The 27,682-nt window shown below is 39.7% G+C and overlaps 1 protein-coding gene across 5 annotated transcripts; it reads right to left on the bottom strand.

Annotated features, from left to right (window-relative positions):
* Nucleotides 1-230: 230 nt before the first annotated feature.
* On the bottom strand, nucleotides 231-27,654 carry HNRNPR (heterogeneous nuclear ribonucleoprotein R). Of its 5 annotated transcripts, none has more exons than XM_074894401.1 (11): nucleotides 27,511-27,654; nucleotides 20,920-21,088; nucleotides 18,510-18,628; nucleotides 17,977-18,084; nucleotides 17,153-17,266; nucleotides 8,912-9,088; nucleotides 6,062-6,197; nucleotides 4,752-4,957; nucleotides 3,895-4,044; nucleotides 1,700-1,821; nucleotides 231-1,512 (listed from the first exon to the last, which is right to left on the bottom strand). In XM_074894401.1, the coding sequence occupies exons 1-11, from the start codon at nucleotides 27,583-27,585 to the stop codon at nucleotides 900-902; spliced, it is 1,989 nt and encodes a 662-aa protein (XP_074750502.1). In that variant the 5' UTR covers nucleotides 27,586-27,654; the 3' UTR covers nucleotides 231-899. The 5 variants fall into 5 exon arrangements, with proteins under 5 accessions (XP_074750502.1, XP_074750501.1, XP_074750503.1 ...); XM_074894400.1 differs by having other exon boundaries at nucleotides 20,920-21,106; nucleotides 27,511-27,647; XM_074894402.1 differs by having other exon boundaries at nucleotides 20,920-21,085; nucleotides 27,511-27,646.
* Nucleotides 27,655-27,682: the final 28 nt, after the last annotated feature.

A 27,682-nucleotide genomic window follows, 5' to 3' on the forward strand; every position in this document is an offset into this window, starting at 1 on the left:
ATTAGATGCTGGTAAATTATTGAACAGCAGTTAAACAAAGAGTGCCCTTTGGGCTATCTGCAATTTCTCCTAGTTTTCAGTCTGATGACCACAGTGCTACATGTTGGAAAGCACAAGAAATTTTGCATGAATTTGATCACTCACATAGGCAGTTATACTTTGAAAACAATGTTTTTCGCAAGAATTACCAATGAAATAATGTTTTAGGACACAATTGAATTTGAAATAGGTAATGTTTTGAATAGATTTTTGAGTTTTATTGAAATCTTACATGAACAAGAAATTGGAAATACAATCACATCAAGGAACAAATTGCCACGGCTTTGACGTTTTAAGCCAAACAAATTTTGTAGGGCAGATTTTCAAAAAGGTGTGAAGTTATAACAATTTAAAAACACAGTTAACCTACTTCTAGGAATGCAAAACATACAATCATGTTATTTTCAATACAAGAAAACTTAATTTGTTGTAATTTCTTAAAACTACTAAGACAAAGCACTAGCTTTTACTTTTATGTACAGCATACTCCTATGTAGTCTATCCCAAATCCAAAAAAAAAAAAAACCAAAAACTGTCCAAAACCAGAGGTTCTGCAAAATCATGATTGAACAGTGTGCCATTCCTGCTTTTAAACTGCTAAAATGAAGCCTAAAATGATAAAAGCATTGAAACCCCATATGGAGTTCAGGAATTCTGCAAGCCCAGTAATGTCCAAGTGCGTTTATGAAAAAAGAAAACTAAGAGACTCGAGTATATACACAATAGAGTGATTCTTCAGCCCAATACAAATGGCAGCCAATCGCTACTGAAGGATGAAACATTAAGCCAATTTTGTTTTGAAGGATGTAGAGCTATAGCCAATTCTATGTTTCCAATATTCTCAATCCCTCCTCACTTGTCTACTTCCACTGTTGCCCATAAGTATCCTGATAAAATTCCTGGTTGTCATTATTGTAACCATAGTTACCGGCATAGTCACCACCTTGCTGGAGCGGCTGTTGAGCGATGGGTTGGGAGCCCCAGTTCTGCTGGTTGTTGGTCTGACGGCGCTTGGAATCAGGTTGGTTGTACCCATCTGCCTTTCTCTTGCCTCCTACGTTGCCCCCACGGTTGCCCCTGGCTCCTCGAGCACCACGTCCTCTCTGCTGCTGCGCAGGACCCCCTCTCCCACCCCTGGCTCCTCTTGGTGGTCCCATGGGTGCCCCCCTCTGTGAATAGCCAGCTCTACCTCTTGGTGGTGGTGCTCCCCGCCCCCTAGGTGGTGGAGGGGCACCTCTCCCACCCCTTCCTCCTCCTCCTCTTCCTCTTATAGCATAGCCATCATCATAGCCGTAATAGGGATCTTCATAGCCACCACGGTAGTCATGATAGTCATAACCATAATAATCATCATAATAATCTTCATAGCCATAGTAATCTGGGGGATAGCCATATCCACCTCTCCCTCCACGGCCTCTGCCTCTAATAGGAGGTGGCATGCGAGGTGGAGGGTAGTAATAATAGTCTTCATACCTATTAAGAAAAAGAAACACGCAATTATTTATCTTCAAAAGTCTTCCAAAATAAAGTATAAATTTCCCCTTGTTGATTAACAATACACAACATGGAGAAAAGTGGTTCAAGTTCTCCTAAACTGGCTCATATTTTAGAGCAGAACTTCATTCTGCAGTATTAAGGTAGTGCAAGAATGAACACTCACGCAGTACTTCTGGAGGCCTGTCTGGCAGCCTGACGTTCTTTCCTTTTCTTATCCGGTGGCTTTGCTAACACTATTTCAATTTCTTCCCCTTCTATCTCTTTCCCATTCATTTCATTCATAGCCTGTACAAAAATTAGAAGAGAAACATCTAAAAATTTGCTTCCATTCAAAAGGAAACTAAAACTTACTGAAAGAAACCAGATGGTTGGGCTGCTCCAGGCTGAACTATGCCATGTGCTTCCTTTCTGTGCTACTCAAACAGAATGTTACATATTATTCTTTCAAGTCCCGCTTTAGCAGCATTTGAAAAAAAAAAAATCTCTTTATATCATAAGGTAGAAGAATGGAATTAAAACACATAGAGCATTATTTGAGAAAAAAAAAATCAGACGTAACCATCACTGTTTATGTTCCTATATCCCCTAGAAATGTTTCAGAAATACTCTGACATAAGTTCTCACTACTCACACGACACTCACTGGACTTGTAAGCCAGGTAGAGCACACACACACAAGAAAAAGAGGGTTTTTTTATATTTGGGCTTCCTAGATAGTTGAACGTGCTACATGAGCGCCTGAGGAAACCAAGTATTTCTGGGGACACATACTTGAGCAGGAAAAAAAAATAATTACTGAAGTTTGGTGATCTCATCAAGTGAGGCAAGAATCTTCCAGAGAAGTAACGTGCAATTATCAAATGCACAAAGAGAACTTAATATACATACACAAAGTATGATTAGGACAATTCTTTACCTGGAGTTATCTGCTTTGCATTTAACATTTCTGGGTATTAACATTTGCATTAACACAGACTTCACATGTCTGTGCAGTTACATGACTGAACAGCTACAGGCCTCAAAAATATTAGTGGTCATGGCGATTTCAAAAAGGTATGAAAATAAGTAGACACTGGAATCCATGAGCCAATTCCATGCATTCCATGTGTTAATGCCATAACGCTTTCATTAGAAAACAAACAACACACCCATCTACAAAAATCTCACAAAATTCATAAGCCAATTTAGCAGCCGTAAGTCAGTCACACGGGGCAGATGCGGTAGCGTTCCAGCTTGTTTCAGCGAAGATGAGCATTAGAGATGCTCTGCTCTACTGCGTTCAATCTATCTTTTCTCAACAACTGAAACTGCGAGTTTTCAGTTGCTCAAATCTAACAGAGCATTTAGAAGAAAGGTCTAGTGGGACAGGACTGGTGAGAGTTTAAAGACATACTACAACAGAACATGTCAGGAGCTCACCCTTTCTGTCAGCAATCTCTTACCCTTTCTTAGACATGGTCTAAACCTATCCAAACTGACTTCAACTTCACTAATTGTGAGTGACATGCAAACTCAAGAGTATTCTAAACCCTGTTTTAGTAGGTAGGAAAATTGTAAGCCATTAAATGGTTGTAAAATTACTAAGGTTGAGTAAAGAGCCTTTGAACTATGTAGCCACATATACCACATACAATATACTTGCTCAAGACTCCCAGGTGCAAAACACCTCCCCTCCTCCTTCCCCCCATAAACTATGGATTTAAAGAACAGACAGAGTAATTCCTGTAGAATTCAATCCACTGACAAACAGCAGAGATTAATGACTTTCTCAACTGCTCTTCGCTACAAAGGAAGACACCTTTGAAGCTTACAATAATGACCTCCAATGTCTAAGAACTCATTCAGAAGAAACCTTCTAGGGAGCGTGTAGAGTTAAAAATAGATAATGCATTCAGGGAGCTGCTAGTGCCATTCTTCTCCCCTTCACAAAGCATTTTTTGGATTATCTTGCAATTTCTATTCAATACTTTTGTTGCTCCAAAGCAACAGACAGCCTTTAAACAGGGGTCTTTGAGAGACAACCGATACCTTCTGTCAGTGTTTCCTCAGAAAAATTGTCTAGGTTGATCTGTTTGGGTTTTTTTCCTCTTCTCTAGACTCTCCTGCATTGGTCTATACCTCTTTTCCAGTCTACTTGTTAACTTGCTACAGTTTTGTCCTTTGCAATTTTCACATCCTCCTAGCTACTGAAATCATAGGAACAAAATTATTAGTGTTAAAATTCTCGCAATGGGAACTTTATTAAATGGGCTCTACACATTGTCTTATCTAGGTATGTACTGTAAAGAAACTTCTTGAAACCATTTGTACAAAATAAACTGCTCATGTCAAATTAGCCAGGAAAGAATAATCAACCTACCTTCACTGCTGCACCTCTGTCCTCAAAATGAACAAAAGCATAATCCTTCAACTTCTTTACTCTTTCCAGCTTTCCAAATTCGGAAAAGGATTTCTCAAGAATTTCTTCTGTCACAGTAGTGGCCAAGTTTCTTACAAATAAAACTTTCACCTGGTGAAAAAAACGAGAATGAAAGCTGTAATCTTTGAAAGTCAAACCTCAAAGGAAACTAACATAAACTAGTAGGATGTTATTCCCTTCTTCCCTGCATTAAAAAATTTTGGGTAACCTTATGAATTCTGTACCTGCCAAAAAAAAAGAAAATAGCCTTGTTGTTAGTTACCTGTATGAAGTTTCTACAACTTCTCTCCTTTCACAGTTCCCTTCTGTGACCAGAAGAATATCCAACTTTGATTTTCTGCTTCTGGGATGCTACAAATCCCAGTAAAATTTTAGTAATAGATCTCAAGAGTAAAGAGTTATCCCAAAACACAGGGATGAAGAGCACATCATACCCTATGCTGAACCTCACCTTCATCTCACTCTGGAAAATAGTTTTACAAGATACCCACCTAGTTGTTCATTATCTGCTTCTACTGCTAATGACTGACTGATGTGCCAATCCAGGAGGATAATCCTGTACACTACTAGTTTAAATGGGAACAGCAGGTTACAACAACATGTTCCTAACGTCGTACAATGGCAACTAATTTGCAGCACTCAGACGATGCCACTTTGCATGGCTTACTACGCAAATGCCCTCTAACTGCTTTTTGTGCCTCAAAACCAGCATTGTTCAACTGGAACAAATCTTTGTCACTATGGCATAAAGAAATTCCTCCCAAAGCACAAGAGCATCCAGTTAAGTTTTTACTTACCTTTGCCATGACTTCTGGGTCAGGTTCCTCTACTGGATCAGCCCATTCCACTGTCACAACATTTCCCCAGACTTTTACTTTCCCACTCATCAGGCGGCGGCGAGCTTGTGCTGCTGACTTGTGATCCTCATATTCCAAGAAGCAGAATCCTCGATTCTTCTTTTTATCATCAGGTTGATGATACAAGATTACATCCACCAAACCCTCTGAAAAACAGGTCTTTAGTATTAAGCTTCAAAAGGAAAGAAAAAATCTGGAACCTACTCTAAAATCCCTTCACTTGTTTGTATTTTTAATACACAGCCTTTGAATTTAACACCTGAAAGGGGGAGGGAGCACAAGAAAAGCAAAACAAGTAACAGATATCCATCCAATTTAGCCAGAAACAGGTCGCACAGCAGGTGAAGTTCTCCAGAACAAATTTATTTCTCAATTAGGCCCTGCAAAACATCAACCTGAACAGGTCACACAGTGTAAATTTTCTGTATTTTGTTTTACCGTTTTTACATTTTTGAAAAGCAGTCAGCGTTAATAGGTGGCATCTCCCCTACCTCCCAGGGAAAGCTGGAAAGAATTTCTTTCACATCTCTCCAAAAAGAGGAGAGAGAACTAAATGAATATTGACCTTCTGTTTTCACCACTTCCCTGAAGTACTTATAAAGAACAATCCTAAAAAAGAAGCAGTAGGTTAAAACTCTCCTACAGGAACAAGAGCAGGTGATCAAGACCTCAATGTCTTGTTTAAAGCAGAAGCATCATTCCAGTGACGAGCCGACTTCTTCTCTTTCTATTTGCTGCATATACAGGGGAACAACACTGAAGAACTGGGACAGAAATTAGTCCGCTACTAACTATTCTACAATAACATTCCCTCTAAACTGATTTAGTATTCTCTCCTCCCCATCATTCAACTTAATACATTTCTTTGAGTCTCCCCAAAAACTTCTCAGTTGTGAAAGCAGAATTTACTGTAGATCCAGTTACAAATACAGAGCCTTCAAGAGGAAGCTAGAACAGGTAACAGAATTAGGACCTTCACTTATCTGAGTTCATCTGTGCTGTTTCCATCTCAAATTGTAAACCTACATCACCATTAATTTAACAATCAGTAAAACAGACACTAGTCCCTTTACATTCCACTATAAAATATATTTGATATATAAAATTTCTACCAGAAACAAATTCGGAATCCATCTTGGAAATAGTTTAAGTGATAGCTGAACACACCTGTCAAACAACTAGACCTACAAAACAGTGACACCAAATGGTATTTTGGGATCAGTGTGAAAAACTCATTAAGAAGGTCTTACCTGTGACTTTGCTGAACTCTTCCAGTATGTTTTCCTTAGTCTTGTTCTTTGGAATTGACCCAACAAATAACCTGTTGTTTGCCACGGAGATGCATACTCCAAGGTGCTTCCCAGGACGGATTTCATAGTTGTCACACTAAGAAAATAAAAAGCCATTCATTTGCTTTATCCACAGTAATACGGATAAAAAGATCCCCCAAATCATAAAATCAGCTCTTTTCTTCATGATCTATGGCTTTTATATGTAGCATACTGAATTCACATTGCAAGAGAATTACTAGAACTGCAGTATTTGGGTCAGCATTCACTTGGAAGAACATTGCTGAGCTTCGGTTTTCCATAGAAACTTCTGAAGTTCTGCTGAATGGAAAGCTAGAAAGAAACTGATGTACGAGGAACACACGTAACAGATACAAATCACACGGGGTAAATTCATTCACCTACTGTTTATCTCAAACTTGAAAGATCTTCCTAGACAATTGGTGACTGCTTGCTGTGCTGGGACTCAGTGTCAGTCATTGCTGCTGTTATTAATAAGCAAATACATAGCATTATAGATACTGTGAGTTCTTCCACTTTGATAGCTTTTAAACAGTGAGCTTATCTGCTGTGAGATACTCAAGTCTAAATCAGTGTGTGACCTTGTTCCCACCACCACCACCCCCATCCCCACAGCAGGGATTTTTTTGACCTTGTAAATGCTAGGACTCTATAAATTTTACTGTTAAGTTTTAAAACTCCTCATTAAAAAAAATTTAACCCACTACGTCATGCTTGTACCCACAGTTGGATTACTCTGAACACCAACACTCCTGGTAGGTCTTTTAAAGGTACAAGAGTTCAACCTTTAAAAAAAATAAATACCTCTCTGTGTGTATGTGTGTGTGTATATATATATATATATATATGAGAAAGAATTCAAGATAGACATCATCTTTGTTTTAGGTAGAATTTTCAAACACAATCTAAGAGGATAGATGTCTGATCGTCAGCCAGCTTCCAAAAATCTTATCCAATTCCTTAAAAGCAACTTTTCAGCCATTTTACCCTAGCTGAGATGCTGACATACAGATGACAGAGCAATACCTTCAGTAACCTTCTTCATATTCAAGAACTACACAGCCTATCAAAAAAAGATCACTTTAGGGAAGACAAAAACATCTCAGAATTTTGCTTCAGATATAACAGCAATTCATAACACAATAAAACTTTGTGTTCCAGTGCCATGAACTTAATCTGAACCTGCTTTTCAAATTACAACTTATTTTAGAAAGCCATTTTACCTACAATCAATTCCATTCCCATTGGTACCTGAAAACACAAGCAGAAGGCCCACCTGGTGTAGAGAAACCAAGACTTCAAAATTTCAAGTTTATTTTCTGAAAGAACCTCACTTTGCTATGAAGGTTTAACATGCTACATTTTGGAGCAAATGTTTGCCCCATTTTCCTTTCCCCCAATAGTATTTAGGTGAAATATCTTCCAACAGACAAGCTTGGACCCATTACCAGGTGATGGTAGGGTAAAGGAGGTAGGGGGAAGGGAATCCAGATACAGGACTTAAGGAATATAGTCACACAAATTCACTTATTTGGTACAATATGCAGGGTAAGGAGGCCAGTCTTCCATCAGTGGCGCATTGCTTGATACGTCTCCTGTCACTTCAGCATCTTCCCTTTCATCTCCCTCAATCAGTAAAAATTTAAAGTAGCAACTCTAAGCACCTTCAACTTGGTCAAAAAAAGAAAAAATTTCCAGAACAATTTTTCCTTCATAAGTGACAGTAACTCATATCCACCATCTTCAAACACTGAAACCCAGAAGCAATCAATTAAAAACATACTTAATGCATCTCCTTCAGGAAACATCCAAGTAGGTTCTAAAAAGGAAAAAAGCCTAAGCAGGGCCATGCAACTCCCAGTCCTGGAAGCCTAACAACTGTAACTATTTCCAAATGCATTAAACTACTTGAGGGAACAAACACTGGATCATTTAGAGGCAATGACTCCTTCTGAAGCCTTTACAATGGAATAGAAGTGCTTCGTAAGTTTCTCTAGGTTTTGTTTTTTTTGGGTTGGTTTGTTTGGTGAATTTCCCACCACCACCACCCCAGCTTAACTAGACGCTTAGGTTTCCCCCCCACTTATTCATACAGGATCAGCTGAATTCTGCTAAGGCAATTGAGATAAAGCATTTCACCTGTTTAGGTTCAAAATACAAGCAGTATTTCACAGCCATATCCAAAACCTTGTGTGATACACACTGATCTGCCTAATTCTACTTCTCCCTCTCAGGCAGAGGCAAGGCCAAATGAACCAGGGCCCCAGTCAGACTGCTGCCTCTCATTTTAACTTTCATGGGATCGCTCTGTATCCTTTGCCAAACCATCTAGATGCACGCCAAGTCAGGTTTCTGTGTAGTGAGCTGACAGCATGACTGCCATTGGAAAGAAGTACAGGCCACCGTGAACCATAAAGAGCACCAAAGTCAGAGACCTCCTCCACAGCAGCAGCAAACATCTCTAAGTAGCTCTCTGTACTAGGAAGGGTGATAAAACTTAAACAGTGAAGCTTAAAGAAAATATTTTCCAGTTGTGGTCAAGAAAGCTCTTACTCTAATCACCTAAGTACTCTAGCAGACTGCAGTAGGCCATAGAAGACTATGGTCCTAGAAGTAGAATGTCATTTGTATATACTAAATCAAATCAGGAAGCAATTTTTAAGAAAGTAAAATTTTTGAGTCTGTCAATGGATGCTTTAATGAAGCACTTCAAAGACTTCATTATCTAAAAGATTACCAACACACTTGCTGTTTACATTATCTTGTCCAGTCTGAAAATAAATTACTCACCAGTTTGACTGCTTCCTGTGCTGCATCTTTACTACAAAAGGTAATGAAAGCATAACCTCTGTTTTGACCAGAAAGAGGATCCATCATGAGGCGCAGATCCCAGATCGGACCAGCTTTCTCAAAGAGTGGTACCAATTCATCTTCATACAAGTCTCGGGGAATCTTACCAACAAAAACCTAAGAAGGAAGAGGACACTTAAAGCTTTTTCAGAAATACAAACTTAACTTTTAATACTTGAAAGTTCCTGGGAAAGGAAGCACACTGCAGCATAAACCATCACAGCTGAAACACTGCAGCCATCACCGCAGCCTGATTTCCTGTGGCCAACATTACGTATGTCCTACTAAGTCTTCTAGGCCTCCTGCTGTTACTACTATGTTTAACTTACTGAAAACCTGGTTTTGTTATTTATATTGGAGAGGTTGTAGATTTCCACCAGTGCAGAGGTAAATTGTTCTTACCTGGTTATAATCTGGCAATTAAAACCAAAGATCTTACAAACTATCTAGCCAGGTATCCTATGTTAATGCAGGCCAAGCACATCCTTGCTCTTGCAGTACTTGCAAACCATTCTGTAACTCAATCTTCATTGGAAAGTTACAGAGACAGAAAAAAAAAAATCTACAAAAAGCCTGAAATTGCCTGATGCACACTTCTCACTTTTAATATATACTGTAATCTCATTTCTAGTCTGCTTGTTTCAACTTCCACCAACTGAATGTATGTGTTGGTTTTGTGTGTGTGTAGTGGGGGTGGGGGCTACAGCAGTGCCCCTGTGAGAAGCTTCTCAAAGCCCCCCCGGGCTCCAAGTCTCTGGCCAGGGCTGAGCCAATTAGCAACGGTGGCTGCACCTCTGTGATAATGTATTTAAGTAGGGGAACCTGGGAGGAGGAGTTGGAGTTGTGAGGAGGAGTTGCAAGGACAACACCTCTGCAACCACCTAGGTCAGTGGAAGAAAAGGGGGTGAGGGAGAGGTGTGCCGGAGCAGAGACCCCCCTCAGCCCATGGCGAGAGGACAGGCTGTGCCCTGCGCCCACGGAGATTACCAGGGGAGCAGGTGCCCTCTTGCAGCCCATGAGGACCCCACACCAGAGCAGAGGCTGCACCCAGAGAAGGCCGGGACTCTGCGGGAAGCCCCCACAGTTGTAGTTCGGCGCTGGGAAGATCACAATGCACGGGTGGGACCCACACTGGAGCAATTCATGAAGAGCTGCAGCCCGTGGGAGCGACTCATGTCAGAAGTTTGTGGAGAACTGTCTCCCGTGAGAGGTAGCCCACACTGGAGTAGGGGAAGAGGGTGAGGAGTCCTCCCCCTGAGGAGGAAGGAGCAGCAGAAACAAGGAGTGATGAACGGACCACAACCCCCATCCCCTGCCCCCTGCACCACTGGCAGGGAAGAGGGAGAGAAATTGGGAGCAAAGCTGGGCCCAAGAAGAAGGGAGGGGTGGGGGAAAGGTTTTTACAATGTGGTTGTATTTTCTCACTGTCCTACTCTGTTAAGTGGTGGTGGTGTTTGAATTAAAATTATGTTCTTTTTCTTCCCCCCAAGGAGTCTGTCTTTCCCTGTGACCATAATGGGTGGCTCATCCCTCCCTGTCCTTGTCTTGATTCCCAAGCCTTTTGTTTTATAGTCTGCTTCCCACTCCTGAGGGGGAAGGAGTGAGCGAGCGGTGCTCAGTTGTCCTCTGGGCTCAAACCACAACAATGTTTTAATATTTGTGTAAGAAAACCTGGAGTCCTCCTGGTTTTGTTCCTCACGTAGAACAATAACAATATACTTTGGTAAAGTTTTGTTAAGGAGTTCAATCTCTTCAGCTGAGGTCTCCCTAGAAAGCTTCCCCCCTCCCCCAGTTGTTTAATCACTGCAGGTCTCCTGAATTCTCAAAATCTCTGAATTGCTAATACAGCAAAACATTCCAAATTCCCATTAAGATCAAATTCTATTTATTTTAGCTTCAAATATTTTTTTGTAGTAAAAAAGCTAGAAGTAGTCAACCTTTTCCACTGAGGCGAGGCCTTGCCATAGTCATACCTGGCACTGAAGGCTTATCAGATAATTCCAAAACTAAAGACACTCAGAATGTCCATGTAAGTATTAATATGAACAAACTCGTGAGGAGAGTGTGATGACTCTGATTTTAAAAATGTGGAACAAATTATTTTCCTCCAAAGGAAAGCTAGAACCTTTAGATGTTTCTTCATGTTAAACAGATACTCCTGAAATTCAGTTTCCAGAACATTTCTTCCACTTAGCCTAGCCTCTCTCAGTTCAGTGTAAATGCCAACTGACCATGATTTTTTTGGGGGGGCGGGGGGGGGGGAGGAATGGATTTATCGTACTGAGTGAAACTTTAATGGCAGAACAGGCTTTCCCCCATCCCGTCTCCCCAAAAAGCTTGGAAATACCTCTCTGTAGGGATTTCTATTGTCTTTACCTAGAACATTTCATTCTAAAACCCACGTGCAGTTTTGAAAAACAAAAAAATAATACCATCATGGAAATGCACAAGAAAACTTGCTACTAAGACAGTGAAACTGTCAGTTGAACTCTCCACAAACTGTAATTAAGTCAGTCAAATGTAAAAACTTGGCACTGAATTGTTTCAGATACCACCATTTCCAGCAGAAACTGAACATGACACACCAGAACAGAAAACTTCAGGAAAATAAAAAACCCTAATCCAAATACAGTCTACTTTTCCAGCTATTTACCAAATATTTACCATCCTGAAAGCTTCTGTTTCCTCCTTCTTTCCAGTCTTTTTGGCTCACTTCCTACAAACTTTAGATCACTGACAATTCCACAAGACTGTTACTACAGTTCAGTTCAGGTAATACACTCTAGAAGTGAGTATGAGAAACAGAATTAAGGGTTTAATTTGAATACATTCATATCAGACCTATATACTAGGTAGCTTCCATCTATACTGGAAGGACTAGATAACTCTGTGGGAGTAATTCAAGTACAAGTGAATTTGCTTTGAGCCTGTGAATTTAATATGTTAATGAACTACAAGATCAGTATCAGACAGGACAAACATCAGGTGAACATCTTGCAAGGATCAGAAGAAATATTAAAAAAAAGTTACAGCAGATGTATGTTGATAAGCTTGAATAAAGTTGCTGAAATACCAAAGAATGTACGTCTTAGATTTCTTGTTTCGTTTTTTAGTTCCACAACAACAGTACTGTGGAAAAAATCTGGAAACTGGCATTATCAGCAAAACAATATAGAAGAGATCTTGTCTAGGTAGGATGCAACCGCATCACTTCTGGGCCTTTGTTGGAATCACTGACCATTAGACTTACTTCTTCCAGCTTTGCTTCCTAAAGGATTTGTACAAAGTACTCCATTTTACTTTTGTATTACTGTTTCAGAAGATTAATTATGAAAAGTCTTAACTAGGAAAAAATTCAATTTCAGTTCCATGGACAACTTCACAGAGCATTATTGGGGGTGCAATCCACTTCTGCACTCTAGATGTTGAAATAACTGAAGACACATCAACTGAGCCCCTTCTGTTGTCATCGCAAGCCAACAGAAGTGCAGTACACTGCAAGAGCTTCCTCAAAACCTCTCTCTGTTTAATAGTGCCCTTCGTGTGCTTTGCAGTCAATCTTCCCTAAATGCCAGATTTGTGTTAATTAATGTAGGCCGCATGACTGCTTCATCTCATCCAAATCTACAATCTTCATTAAAAAAAAAAAGGAAGTGGAAAAAAATTCTGGCACAGTACAAAATCCTTTGAACCCCCACAGTTCTTCCAGTACAAAAACGACATTCCATTGGTGTACTAAATCCAGCACAAGCTTTGTCTAGTTCAACTCCTGCTGAGTTTATTATACCACTGCTTCTCAAGTTAGAGTTATTACAGTATCTGATTCTTCCCATTCAATTTATTATGGACAAAAGCAGTTTAAATTGCCCCAACGTCTCCAGCAACATAACATTTTCCAGATTGCAAGTTAGCCTCACAACTACTCTTTTTCTTATAAACTCTGATGATGCACCCATAGAAAACCAGATGCAAAACCAACTTACCATTCGCAGAGCTAAAAGTAATTTTGCATTTTTGATAACAACATTCGAAGATGATGTTTATCACATACTTACCCAATAAATTTCAGCTCTGAAAAGGACATGCAGCAATTCCTCCTAAATGGTTATAATAGATATCTCAGCCTGCACATCACCCTCGCACATTATGGGCAAATACTCTACAGAATTTTCAAGTTTTTATTCACATCACTGAAAAACACTGAAATAGAAGTCTCTCAAAACTTTAGGAGAAGAACTTACTTTATCTGGAGACCCCTCAAGAAAGCTGAAGCCATTCCAGCAATCAGTACAGACTTCAGCCAATTACTTTCTTCACACTACCTGCACTGTGCTCATTTTGAGAAGTGCTTCCCCCCATACCTTCTCCAGTGGGGTAAAGGGCTGGTACTTTACAGTTATCACTGCAGCCTCCTGTTCTTCAAATGATGTCTTAAATGGTATTACATTCATTCATACGGTGAAGGATGGAAATCAAGTACCACATCAGTCACCTGTTTAATTTTTACTTAATTAGTCTGGACAGGCCTTATACATGTCAGATTTTTGTTACGCTCCTCTAAAGAAAAAAAAAATTTAGAAAAATAATTATCCTTCAGTTTTCCTCAATTTAAAAATTAAAAGCTCTTCAGTCAGCAGACTGAAGATCAAGAGTGAAAAAATGTATTTTAACCTGTTTAGCAAATACAGCTTAACCTCATCAGATATTACCCACAAATGCAGACACTGCAGATACGATATTGGATTTACCATCCAGCATTATCCAACTGAAACACTGAATGCTTGTCTTGCCTGAAAGCTTCATCATCCCTGACTAGTAGTGGACTTATGACTAAAATTCCTTTTGTTCCTTATACACTTAAAGTCCTCCTTACTGTGACTGAATTTAATTAAATATTTATAACATTTTCCTTCCTTGTCTTGTCTGCACTTAATTTCAAAAGTTACTGAAATTGCTATGTAGATGTTTCTAATGTCTATGCATCCTCTAATGTTGCTGAACAATTGGTTTATTTTAAACCACAATAAGACAATTCAGTTTTGTGTAAAAAATATTGAATTTAGGAATACGAAAAAAAATTCTTTTTTCCAGCATTGCTTGCATACACACTTCAGTAAAACGATAAACTACAGTTAGGATAGACCAAGCATGCCTAAGCAAAGCTTGAGAAGTTACTTAAACCATCAGTTACTATCTTTCAGTTCAAGGACCATTCTAATTATTTCCCTCTGCAAGGAATTTATTTTTCATCATGGAATATGAACATTCCTTTTAGAAATCATCCTTACTGTGACACTTCTAAGCATCTTCCCGACCGTATACACAAAAGCTTCAGCATCTCAAAGGATGTAAAACTAATCCATAACTGAAAGACATTCAAGAAGTTGACTATTGTCTTAAACCTAATCTGGTGGTTTACAAAAGAATCTCCAAAAGAACTCCTGTATCAAAGACTAGTCACAACAGCGTGATTGAGAGTATTCAAAGTGTTTAGAATTAACTACAAAACAACCTGCTAGGGATCAAAACCTTGCAGGCTAGGTAAGCAAATACACAGCTCAAGCATTTTCGTAACCAAACTGAAGTTTCCTCATAGTTTGCTAGCAAGATGCACAGGTTCAATCGTGACCTTGAATTTCCAAATATGTCTACTGACTAGATGCTGTCCTTCGGGGGGGAAAAAAAAAAAGCAGCTTTAAAACTCTTCCAGTCATCTTTAAAAGTAACAGCTGGTATAAGAGGAGGTAAGAAAAGGCAGAAAAAAATTTTAGAAATTTTAAACAAAACAAAGGTACAAGCCCCTTGAGGCTAAGCAGTTATCAGTAGCTGCAGATGCACATGACAAAGCCAGTGTAACAAGAGAAGGAAACACCCAAATAATTGCTTCCATTCTCATCCCACAAACGCCCATAAATGTCTCCAAGTGTCAACATCATATGACCTCACTATAAGCAAAATACTTTACACTGGAGCAGCAAATCCTTAAGTAAAACGAATACTCGAGTTTGATATCAAATCCTATTGCAATTATTTTCTCCTCCAAACTTCTGCACAGCTGTAACTACTTTGTCTTTATTACAGAATCACATTCCAAGAAGGTCCAGCTGCTCTTAAAGCCCAACCACTGGAAAAAAATACACTGGGCAGCTTCACCCACATAACCCTTTCAGCAAAGTGTTCACAGTGACAATTTGTGAATGTTCAACACACCAAACATCCATAAGACTGTTTGTCAATACTTCAGTTTTACTGCTCAGTGTTCAAGTACATACTGAAAGAGAGTTAAAGCTTCAGTTAACATGTAATGAATTCCTTTATGTTTTAAAAAGACAAATTAGTTGGCATACAAATATTTACAGTAGAAAGATCTGATACATCTTGAGGGACAAAAGTCTACCTAGTATGTATCTTCCTGAAATCAGTAACAGTACTTGGGTATCCTTAAAAAACAGAAGTTTGCCATTACTGCCAGTTACAGCTCTGGCATCAACATATCTGAGCTGGCACAAACTAGGAGAGCTTCAGTATTTTTTAAGTAAGTTACAAACTTTCAGACTCACTGCCACAATCCAAAGGGATACATCTTGTGCTTTTTCATATTTTTACCCTCTATATTAGAAAACAGGTATTTACACTCCAGAACTGTTGAGGACAAAAGAGAAGTGGTTCTCAAAAGCTTAAGAAAAAAAAACCCAAACAAACCACACCCACCTCATTCTGGAGAAAAAAAAAAAGTGCCACAATAATCTCCAGTCACTTGTGTTCAAACATGCTCTGTCTAGTCTACCAAATCATAAGATCATGCTTAAGTTGTTGATTACTATGCCTCAGAGCTCAACAGCAAGAGCTAAAGACTAAATTTAATAAAGTGTACACCAGCTTCAGCAAGGTGGTCAGCATCTCAGCCAGTCAAAAACCAAGCAGCACATCTAAAGCAGTAATCAGTCTTTAAATCCTACAAAATGCCAGCAATAAATTGATCTGGTAGAGGTATGGTTTCTGTAACTATTTAGCTGGGTTTTGCTACAGCCTCTAATGCTGATTCATGGCAGAAGCATTTATGTTCTTATCTTAAGGGAGTTTCTACAAGTTACCCATTCTAGCAAGCTTCAGGAAACTTAAAAGGATATAAACATACTCCTAATAGTATTAAAGCACAGCCAATTTTACAGCTTTCCTGTGACATCGTAAAGAGGCTAATCATCACAAAATACTTCAAATCAGTCAAGTATTTTCAGTCATGAGTAGAATAGGATAGTTGAGTTGGAAGGGAACTACAATGATCACCTGGTCCAGCTGCCTGACCACTTCAGGGCTGATCAAAATCTAAAGCATGTTATTAAGGGCACTGTCCAAATGCCTCAAACACTGGCAGGCTTGGGGCACCCACCATCCCTCTGGGAAGCCTGTTCCAGTGTCTGACCACACTGTCAAAGAAATGCTCCCTAATGTCAGTGAGGCATGGTGCAATGAAATAACACGTTATACCATCACATAATCACCCTGGCAACACCACTAAGTTGGTAAGCAACTTCTAAGCCACTTTTCTGAATGCACAAATGCAAAAATTTACAAAAGAAAACAAGCTGCATGGACTCTTTCAGCATGGTAGTTTCATCACCAGTCCATGCAAGCATCAAGGATGTTTTCATATAGATTGAAACAAAAGTAAATAAACAATTCCTTAATAATTACTAATCTCTGTTGTCCTCTTCAAAATATTGTATCTTTATACAACACCCAAGACTTTTTCACTTCCAGCACATTGCATGACCTTGCTACTGTCACTTAAATTCTATTTATGTTGTAAACAGAGTCAAATACCTTTGAGTCACGCTTTCACCTATTATAGAGCTAATACCTACACTGACCACTTTTTAAGCGATGGACCATGAGCTTTAGGGTGGTCCATGAAGTCTGGCAATTTAATGATCTATTTTACATTTTAAGAAATTTTACATAGCCTTTCCTAGTACATTGCATCTGCTCTTCCCCCCTCAACCTATTATCCTGTCTTTTGCAGAATACTGAGGCGTAAGAAAGCCTAAGACACACACAGAATGCTTTCCTCTACAATACTTCAAGCTTTCACTTGTAATGTAGTTTACTTTCAAGTATTTCTTATTTATCAGTTTGCACAAACATAGAAAATAACAGTCAGATTTGTCTATACATACTAACCTCTGTTCCAATACCAGGCTGAACACCAGAATATACAGTATCTGGAGGAGGGCCCCCATATTTCCTCTGTCCTGTAGTTACATCCAAAGTGTAACCAGTTCTCTCTAGCAAAGCCTGAAAAAAAATTGTCACATTAGTTCTGCCGGGGCGGGGGGGAAGAGGGTAGTACGTTAAAATATAAAGAATAAAAACCTGTCTTAAAATAAGCATTTCCTTATCTGCTCATTGCCACGTTTGATACAAGATATATATGGACAGACAGAACCTACAAAAATCCCTCTTATTTTGGAGGGTTTAAAGAACTACCACCACAAACAGCAACATTTGTTTTATACTACAAGGTCATTGGAAAGAACCCATCTTTCTTTTCCATTTTATTACGTAGTACCCCAAGAACTCCAGAACACCAGGCAATTCTTTTCATCCGCTCTGCACTCAGGTTTTTGCACAACAGATGAGTTTCTTAATATACTAATACCTTGTTGAAACGTCCAATCAGTCTCCAAGTAATTTTATGAGTGCGTAAAAGCTCTAATATAAAAGAACAACTTGGACAATTCTTACAGAGATATCAATGTTTTCATAGGCCTTACATAACATTAAGTTCAAGCATTTTGGCAATTGTTAATCATGAAGATCTGCATTTTGAACAAGCACTCTCTCATTTGAATCTCTACCACACACACACATTTCTTTAAATCCAAGTGTGAATATACTTATACAGGTAGTATTGATGCTTTTTAAGTACATCCAAAATTACTTCAGTCTGCATACAGGTGATATTATCAGTTAGTACAGAATAACCAGTATTTTCTAAATGTTACCTTAATCTTTGCTTCATCTGGTCCCTTTGTTGATTCCTGTACTTTGCTGCCTTGTTTCTCTCTTTGCCTGTAGGTCTTCATAACTCCACATAAAAATGCACTTTTGTTCTGTAGATACAATTTACAAAATAATTCAATTGTGTGTATGACAAGCCCTGGGAATCCACTGAATCTTACACTCCATACCATGAGGTCACTATATCAAGCCAATGCAATAAACAAAATGTCACAAGAATCCTTTAGAAAAATATAACAATTAATTGAACAAACTTGTCAGACTGAAAAATTCATCAGATTCTAGACAGTATTTTACCTTATTTTCTCAATTGCACACTCATTTTTATTATCTGGGAGCTTTTGCTTTGCACTCGAATACCTACACATTTAAGGCAATTTTTAACAGGCTTGTGATTTGGGTTTGAAATATAAGGATACAGCAACATCAACGAATTTCTAAGTTACAACTCTCCTGCCAATAATGCCAGAACGCTATTTATACTTATGTGCTCACACTCCTGGAGCTCTCACCTTACCTGTACATGCGACAGGTCACTTTCTTTAAACTGCTGTAATACAGAGAGGGCTCCTTCTTCATTAAATTCCCTAAGAGCATCAATTGCTCTTTCATCAAGATCGACATAAGCTACCAACCCTAAAAGTTAAAGATAAAGAAGTTACAGATTTCTATTGAATTTCATACAAACTAAGAACTATGCAGTTTGCTTTTAAAGTCAAAAAGTTACGTTCCATAGCAACAGAATTATACATTTAATATAATTACATATTCCTACACAAGTATATGAAAGAACATGAGTACAACAATGAAAAAAGTTAAATTAAAATGTATATACCTAAGCACTAACTGACGTGCAAGATTATACCCCATGTGTAACAGTTTTCTAACATTCAGGAATCCAATCTGCTGCATAAAAGCAGTATTACACACCAGGGTTTGAAACAATGAACTCTGGCTCACTTCTAATAATTTGGATTTTGTTGGTCTTTTAAGTTTCACACTTTCTTCTCTTGAATGGAACTGTTCTAGAGTAAGCTGACGTGTGAACATTACAGGTATCCTATCCTACGTGAAAAAAGAGCTACCTAACTGACAAATACTTATGAAGCTCTACCCCACAAAATGTTAGGAAGTAGAATGGTTTGTTCGCTCTTTCCTCCAACTCAAAAAGTAAAAATCAGTGGACTTCCTGTATGTCTAAAATAATTTTAACTCATTTTGTTGCTCTATGCAGTTCCGAGAGCCAGAATTCAAAAAGGTATTATTTCGAGCCCTGCTATGTACCCGAAAAGGCTAATGTTAATTTTACAGGTACAGACTCCCCCAAGAAACATTGGACCAGTTCTGAAGCACTTTTTTGTTTTTAAGGATCTTTACAGGTTATTTCTTTCCTTTTGTAATGCACTTGCATAAGATGTGGAGCATGATTAGTATCAGACTTTAAGATTTGCACTTTTTAAACTACACAGTGAAATTCAGGACAGATACCAAGAACTCCACACACTTTGCAATAGCTTGATCTCCAAAATACACGGATCATTTAACTGCTACTTGATTTCAAAAATGCACAGTAGTGCCAAGCCCAAGGACTACATTTCAGAAGTGATCCTGCATATTGGAAGGCACCTGTATCTTTCATGTAAGACCTCAGCAGATTAAAAATCCCTAAATTCAACCCCAAATTTAGCTCGGGTGTCAAAAGTAGTTTGCTTCACTGACAAGCCCCTGCACAATGCAAACACCTTCAGTGGCATTAAGGAAGTGTAAATAACTGTTTTTCAGGTTACTCATGCAGTGGAATTATGCTAGATAGTCAGGTTCTGGGCTGAAAAGCTTTTAAATCCCTTGAGAACTCCTCACAACACAACCTAACTGCAACACGTGTTAGAGCCCCACAAGTTCCTCTGCCCAGGCATTTACACCTTCTCTCAAACCATCAAGTGCACATCATTGTGACCCACAGTTAGAAAGTGCATGTCTAAAGCCAATAAAAGCTGGTAAAGGCTCGATGAATGCTCACTGTGAATGACTTCCAAAAGACATCACCCACGTGAGCCAGAGTATCATGCTGAAGATTGATAAGGTATTGGTTTTGAACTGCCTTCACTTGATCAGTGGAATTTTGACTCTTTTCAACAAAAACTGTCATCTTGCCACCAAGGCATTCAAGATCAGCACATAGAGCAGTTCTACTGCTTCTTGTAAATCTGTTCACAGAACACACTCTAAAGAGGAAAAGGAAGCCTCTGTCTATAGGACAAAATAATAAGGGGGTTACAAAAAACAAAATAGAAAAACCTTTGTATATAAAGAAACCTCTCTAGAAGTTGCAGAGACCACTTGCTACCAGCAAGATATTACTCTATTTGCTAGATAGCTTAGTCCTCAACTTTGTTGAAAAGCAGTTAGTGTCAAACTGAACATTTCAGTGTAATAACCAACATGGATTAAACTGTCCACTCAGAACTAGAGAGAACAAAAAATCCACAGGCAGACTCAATTCAAATGTAGTCCCAGGCAAGACAAGCTAGTTGCTTCCCTCACTAAGTCACCTATCCAGCCTTTGCGTGTTTAAGAACCACTGTGAGGAGTTGACAGTAGAAAAGTAAAAGCAAAATGATGATTCGGATTGAAAAAAAAAAAAAAATGTAGTTTAGTATGCTCAAACATACATCTTTATTTGACAACATCTAAGAAACTAGTGCTCTGTGCCCTAAAGCAACTAAGATATCACATACAACACTAAGGATGTGTAAAGTAATTAGTCAATGTCAAACCCAATTTGCCTTTAGGGAAGTCAAAGTAGCAAAACATTCAGAGCTACACAGATCAAAAACAATGAATTTTTAAACCTTAATCTATAAAAATTTGAAAATGGTATGCCCTCACTTTCATAACCAGTCAGAAACAAGAAATGCATATTATACCTGTCTGAAATATTTCATCAAGTCTCTCTGCCACCTTCTGTGGGAGGCCTGCCTCTATCAGTGTCTTGTAGTGTTCTGTGTGAGTTACACTGGAAGTATCCATTGGTTCTTCCTCTTCTTTTAACTGTACCGCATTACCATTCACCTGATTAGCCATTTTATTATGCTGCTGGAAAAAATTCAGGAGCTATATTACAATAAGCCAGAAATAACTAGGTTGTAGGACAATGCATGATTTATCTAAACTAATTTGTATACATGCTGCAAATGACCTGTATCAAAAGTTTTATTTAATACTTTTTGGATGCAGCTGATCTAAGTTTCAAAAGAAAGTACAACCCTTAATACTGTGGAAAATGTACATGGAAGAATTTACATAATTTTTTTTTAAAAATGTACTTCATGTACATAACGATGTCTAAACTTTATCTGCTGATTGTCAGTAAGTTAACTGGTTACCATAGCAGCTAGAATGTACGGGGACACGATAAGAACATCCTTCAACAAAGAATCAGAAGAGCTAGTGCTATTTTCATTTCCCATTCTTCTACTTTTAAACAATCGTTTAAAATGTAGTGAACACATAACCCCTGCAGGGTAGCTTAAAGTATAAAAATGTCAATACTTGTTTGCTAATTTTCACTTTCTTGGCTTGTTGCCATGTCTTCCTTCAAACCCAACATGCTGCATAAGACTAGCCAAACACCTTCTCACGACACTGTCAGAACTCAGTAAGGACAGAAAGAGAAAAATTGCACTCTAACGCACATTATGATTTGAAGCTGCAACTGAACTGTTTCCATGCTTTCAGTTTTACTCAAATAAGAGCTCTACAAATCACAGCTACTTGTTTTATAATATGTAACTTACTGGTTTAAAAGGAAGCCATGACTGCAGCATCTTCAGTTCTTATAGTCATAAAAAGACTTGCTTTCAGAATTAACAAACTGATTCCAAATATGTGCACTGAAAAATGCACAACTATCTTCTCAGACAATTCCAGTGGGCTTTGCCCAATTCATTAAAAAGTAGTTTCAATTTCTCAATTAGCCAGCCAGCTGATATTTAGTACTCAAATAAAAAGGCTGGCAAAAGACAATTCAACTACCCAGCAGAGAACATTAGGATGATCAGCCGTTAAGTTCAGAAATGAGATGAGCCTCGGGCTTTAAAGGATAGGGAAGAAGTCGATGATCAGCAGTGAAATGATAACCAGGTAGACATATGCAGCATGGTCAGAGCAATGCAATTAAGTACTGAAATACAGGTATGAAGATGATTCAAGAACAATTTTTTTTAAAAATGCTGAAGCCTCAAGCTATTTACTATGCTGCAAAACGAGTCTCCAAACATAACCACATCTCTAACAGTCACCTGTATACCCGTCCCTTCTAGACTACCGCTCATGAACTTTTTGGAAGATATCCTATGAAGATTTGCAAGCTTGAGCAAGGAAAAAAAAAAAATTTTCTTCAGACAGAAATGATTTTACTAAAGCTATCTTGACTTGAAGGACAATTTTAGAGAGAAGTAACACAGCCTCACATTGTTTCTCTGTCAGATGCCACTTCTTTATGCAATTAGTGTGGAAAAGAAAGGAAGTTTTCCGTAGCTACATAGCGCATATATTCTGCTACACACACATTGTTACCTGATGAAGAGAAATTGCTTTCTAACCGATTCAGTTTACTTAAAAGCAACCGTGCCTACAGCCTAATTACAGAAGAGAAAAAAAATGCTACCTGAAGACTACAATAATGCTCACCTATCATTACAGGTGTTAACTGAACTCGCAAAACACTAACTGAACATGAAGTTTCTACAGGTTACAAAAATCATGAAAAACAAAAATCAGCTAGATTTCTGTTTGCTAGAGAGCCTCTGCAAGATCTCCAATCTGAAACAGTGCAGAGCAGAGGGGGTTTAGTTAAACTGAAAATGCTTTGGGTACAGTATCATTCTCAATCCCTCTTCTCAAAAATGCATAGGATGATATACACAAAAAAGATATACGGAGGGGGTTATTTTTGTGTTCACCTTTTTACCACCTTATAAAATCAGTTGCTTACACAGTCTTCTCCGTACACAAAAAAACCCCACCAAGAACTGCGTGGCTAGGCCAATACATAAATACGGACAAGGTATCTGAAACAATCACAAGTACCTTCTACACTTCAATGGCTTATGGTGATGCTCTGGGACATTTTTTTTGTGAACCCAGATTAGCTTGCAAGTGTCACAAACCCAGAAGTTTACCACTGATCTCAGTGTTGCCTATAACTGAACAAAAGGTCAACAGCTATGCTGTGTCCAGGCAAAAACACCTCATCCGCAGTTCAACAACTCAAACTTCTGACAGGCAAGACTTGCAGCCTAACGGCATGAAAAGACATCTACCTTCATCACTAACTTACACCAGTGTGTGGAGCAATATCTAACCCGTAAGTATCAGATTACTACACAGCACCACAGCTGATCAAATGCTTTTTTAAGTAGGCTTTTAGACAGTGTAAATTAAGTCTCAGCATTTTAATTCACTAGCTGTATGGTTTATTTTTGCATAAGAATTAGTATCCTCATAAAGAACTTAAGTCAAATGCTCTGCATGTTCACCAGCCAGAAAGGTTCAGTTTGGGTGTTCAAATTTTAGCTATTTCCTGTCACACAAACTTAATTTAAAAGACTTTCTTAAAGAAATTTACTCTGGAAAATTGTGAAGCGACAGAGCTGTCAAAATATTCAGGTCCCAACAGTATCCAGAAGAAATATATTTCTTTTCACAGTTATAGTAATAGATTCCCTGCTGGCTTTGCAAGCTTGGCCTGATATCTGAGATTAGACTGACTTTTCTACCTGAATAAGCATCAACAAGCAGAATTACACCTCTTACAATACTGAATCTGTGCTCCAAGTTCAGCAGATACACCCCAGTGAAAGTCATAGCTGAAAAAGAACACTTAGCTCTCCCTCTAGATAACATCAACTAGATGTAGCTATCAAAATATTTTTTAACTGTATTTTATCAGTAAGGAAAACACACGATGATTTTAAGATTTTTGTTCTCCTCTAAAAAACATATTAAAAGCATATTAAAGAGGAGTGATATCTATGTTTGCATGTGCAGTGTGTCCATGTGACTCAGCCTAGGACAGGACAGGCCACACAGAAGAGCACCCCCATGCACTCAAGAGTTATTAACCTGCATTAAGTAACTCAAATATCTAGGAAAGAGGGAGACCGGTTTAAAAGATTTCAAGTGTGGATTATAAATAACGGATTATGTATATTAGATGTGTGGGATATGTTTTTGTTTTTAAAACATGCAGAAATGGATGAGTTTAAAATAGTGTACACAAAAACGTGCTTACCAAATGAGCAGCAGTAATAAATACAGATTGGGGGCCAACTTTACATAGGCAAGGAGAATTTCCACTGGTGCCCAAGAGGTTACCTAGCTTCACCACCTCAGAACTGCGTGTACAGGGAAGAGGATTGTCTTGTTTCAAACTTCACACTGTTCTTGCCAACAATGTTTTTCTGAATACCACGAACATGACAAAAAACATGTTTTCAGCCGTCCACTATCTTTCACATAGAATTCCTGCATCTCAAGAGAGTAATTTGCAAAGTGACTAGTCCCTTTTTTAAGATCTAATCATGTCACAAGTAGGAGGTTAAAATTACAGGTGCTTCTAAGTACCCAGAAACAACCTTCTTTTTCATGTTTAATAACTCAAACAGCTCAAATAGTAATTTTCCTAGGGAGAAAAAAAAAAAAAACAAAAAACAAAAAAACACAACAAACAAACCACAAAGCTGAGCCTGACAGAGTATGGCACCTTGAAAACAGAAACTTGATCTTAGCCTCAATCCGACAACCACCGGTTAAACGGCCATGATGTTACTATTCCCTGTATTTTATACCATGCCTCTAACAGAGGTTGCCACCCACAGACTATCTAAGTATAACTCCATCCAATTAATTATAAATTTACAGTCTAGTTAACGCAAAACATGCTTAGTAACAGCTTAAACGAGCAGGAATGGCAATTTCTGGCAAAGAGACAATATCTCAAACTACCATAACCAGCTTCACAGTGCTTATACATCAATAGAGTTTTCAGCCTTCAGCTATGTAACTTTTGATTTCATGGAGGAACTAAACTTGTTTAGCTCAGGTGCACAGGAAACATAACTAATTGATACAGGAAAAACTCCACAACAAAGTCATTCAACTTGCTTATGATACTATTCCTTATATATTATCTGTGTCAAGCATTTAAGTCATACCACATTAAAAATAGCATTAAGGGGAAGTTTTGGGGGGGTTTTTTGTTTGTTTTTGTTTTTTTTAATGAACCACAAGAAAACAAGTGTAGTCCCTACAGTTACGCCTTGCATTTCAAGAAGGTTCTTGTCAAAACAGCAAGATAAACACATGAGTGAGGGGAAGATAAGAACTCGCATTAAAAGACTGAACTGGGGATTTATTAAAGCCTCACTAGTTCACAAACATTACTGGCACATTCCTTTATTTTTTACACGAAGGCATTATAGCCATTTATTTTGTTCCATAGCTTATTCAGTCTCAGAAAGCACATTTTAATAGCTTAATCAAGATATACTGTTTATTAGCATGAATTATAAGACATGTGTCAAAGTTAACACACCCTGAAGACCTTTACACAGTAGCCAGGTTTCCATACCAGCATTTCAGTGGCAGACTATGACAAAGCGTAGTTAGCACCCTCACCCCTCCAGCACAGAGTTCTCAGCCTTTCTCACTCCATAACCCCATGGAATGAAAATACCTGAGAGCCTCCACCATGATGCCAAGCAAGAGACTAGCACAGCCCATACAGAAACTACGCTGCGTATCTACACGAGTATCACTGGGAGGTGACTTCAGCACGACAGGTTAGCGAGGTGCACACCAGTGCCATTAAAACACAACACTGACTGCATCAGCAGCTACTGCATTTTGCTAACCTGGACTATAAAGTCTGTGCTTGTTTCTCCCTGGAGTTAGCCATAGCTGATCTGGTTGGTTGTGTCATACAGAACAACATTCGTGATGCCCCGGTTCAAAGCAACACTTCAACAAAAATGAGCTTTGTTCTAATGACTTTATCCTCAAAGAATTTTTCTTATCTTTGCCTAAGAAAGCAAGGACTATTGCTTTTTTTGACAAAACTTGTAAGTTGAGTGTTAGCAGGAGGCTCAAATATATTCCAACAGTGTTCACATCTAGACAGAAAAACTGAGAGATAAGGATATTATGTACTCATGGGAAATACAGTTTCTAGGATACAAAATCATCAAGCAGACTCTGCTAGTTTGCAAACACCAGAGTTTGCGTAGGTAAAAAAAAATAATTACACTGCAAGATGCAGAATTCTAGTTGAATTATGTTTACTTCTAGAAGACATGAAACAAAGTGTAATCTCAAAGGGAAAAAAAAAAAAGAAAAAACAGCTTCATGAGCATTAGCATCCTTCACAGCACGAACTGCTGTCAGGATCTTTTAGTGTCACATATAGGGGAAAGGGAATCCAAGCAACTTTTTTAAAAAAAGAGTAGTCCAGCATAGTTCAGGTACATAAATAGCCACATTCAAAAACTGACAGGTAACAAGGATGCTAAGACCCAGTAACTAAAGCCTCATTTTAAAAATAATAGTAATAATGATTTAAGCAAAACTTTTGAAGGTTTGGCAAAAGATCATTTAAGAAAAACAAGGTCTTAGCAACAAAATTCTGGAGAATTCCCCCTTCGGAGCATTTGACAAGCGTTACTCTCTCAAGCACAGCATTAAGCGCAAACCTGAGGGCTGTGAGTAGGTGCAGTGCAGTTTTCCCTCCCTACAGCCGGCTCTACCAGAACATACGCTACGCAAGATTTCAGAGAGCGCGGCAACAGCGATGCGTTTTCTGCTGAAAGCTTTCCTCAGTCCCCGCAGGCACACCGCAGCGCAGCTCGGGCAGCAGCCGCGGCCGCTGCCTACCAGCGCGCCTCAACTATCACGGTGTTACGGCCCCGCCGCGCCGGGAGGGGGGATCGAGAAGGGACCCGACTCCCAGCGCAACGGTCGCGCCGCCGCCACTACTCGCAGCAGCACCGCGAGAAGAGCGCGTCCCGGCTCCCCGCCACATGCAAACCTAATCCGCGCGGCCGGGCGGAGCGGGGGCAGCCTCAGCCCGCGGCCGCGCCACCCTCCCCATGCAGGGCCCGCGCCGGGCCGCCCCGCGGCGTCGAGCCGCCCTCCCCCCGCCAGGCCGCAGGGCCCGCCCCCGGGCCGCTCCCCGGCGCAATTCCCGCGCGCGGCCGGCCGGCCCGCTCGCCCCGCCGCGGCCCGCGGAACGGACACACGCTGCGGCCGGCGCCCAGCGGCATCCCCGCCCCGCTCTCCGCCGCGGCGCGAGCGCCCCGGGGCCGCCTCCGCCACCGCCGGGCCTACCCGGAGCCCGCGGCTGCCCGCCCCGCCTCAAGGGCCTACGCGGGAGCCCTCGCCCCCGGCCACGGAGCTTCCCCCCACACACACCTCCGCGCGAGGCGGCCCCCCGGCGCCCCCGGCGCCTCCCGGGGACTCACCGGAGCGGGGCCTGCGCGGCGCAGCTCGGGCCCAAGCAGCGACGGCAAATGGCGCGCGCTCCTCCTTCTCCTCATGGACGGCGGCGCGACCCCGGCAACACGCGGGGTTTCCCGGAACTGTTTCCAGGGACCACTGCTTCACCCACTCAGGAACTGGCACTCTCGACGAGCA

Source organism: Strix uralensis, chromosome 25 (assembly GCF_047716275.1).
Source record: "Strix uralensis isolate ZFMK-TIS-50842 chromosome 25, bStrUra1, whole genome shotgun sequence".
Lineage (NCBI taxonomy): Eukaryota > Metazoa > Chordata > Aves > Strigiformes > Strigidae > Strix > Strix uralensis.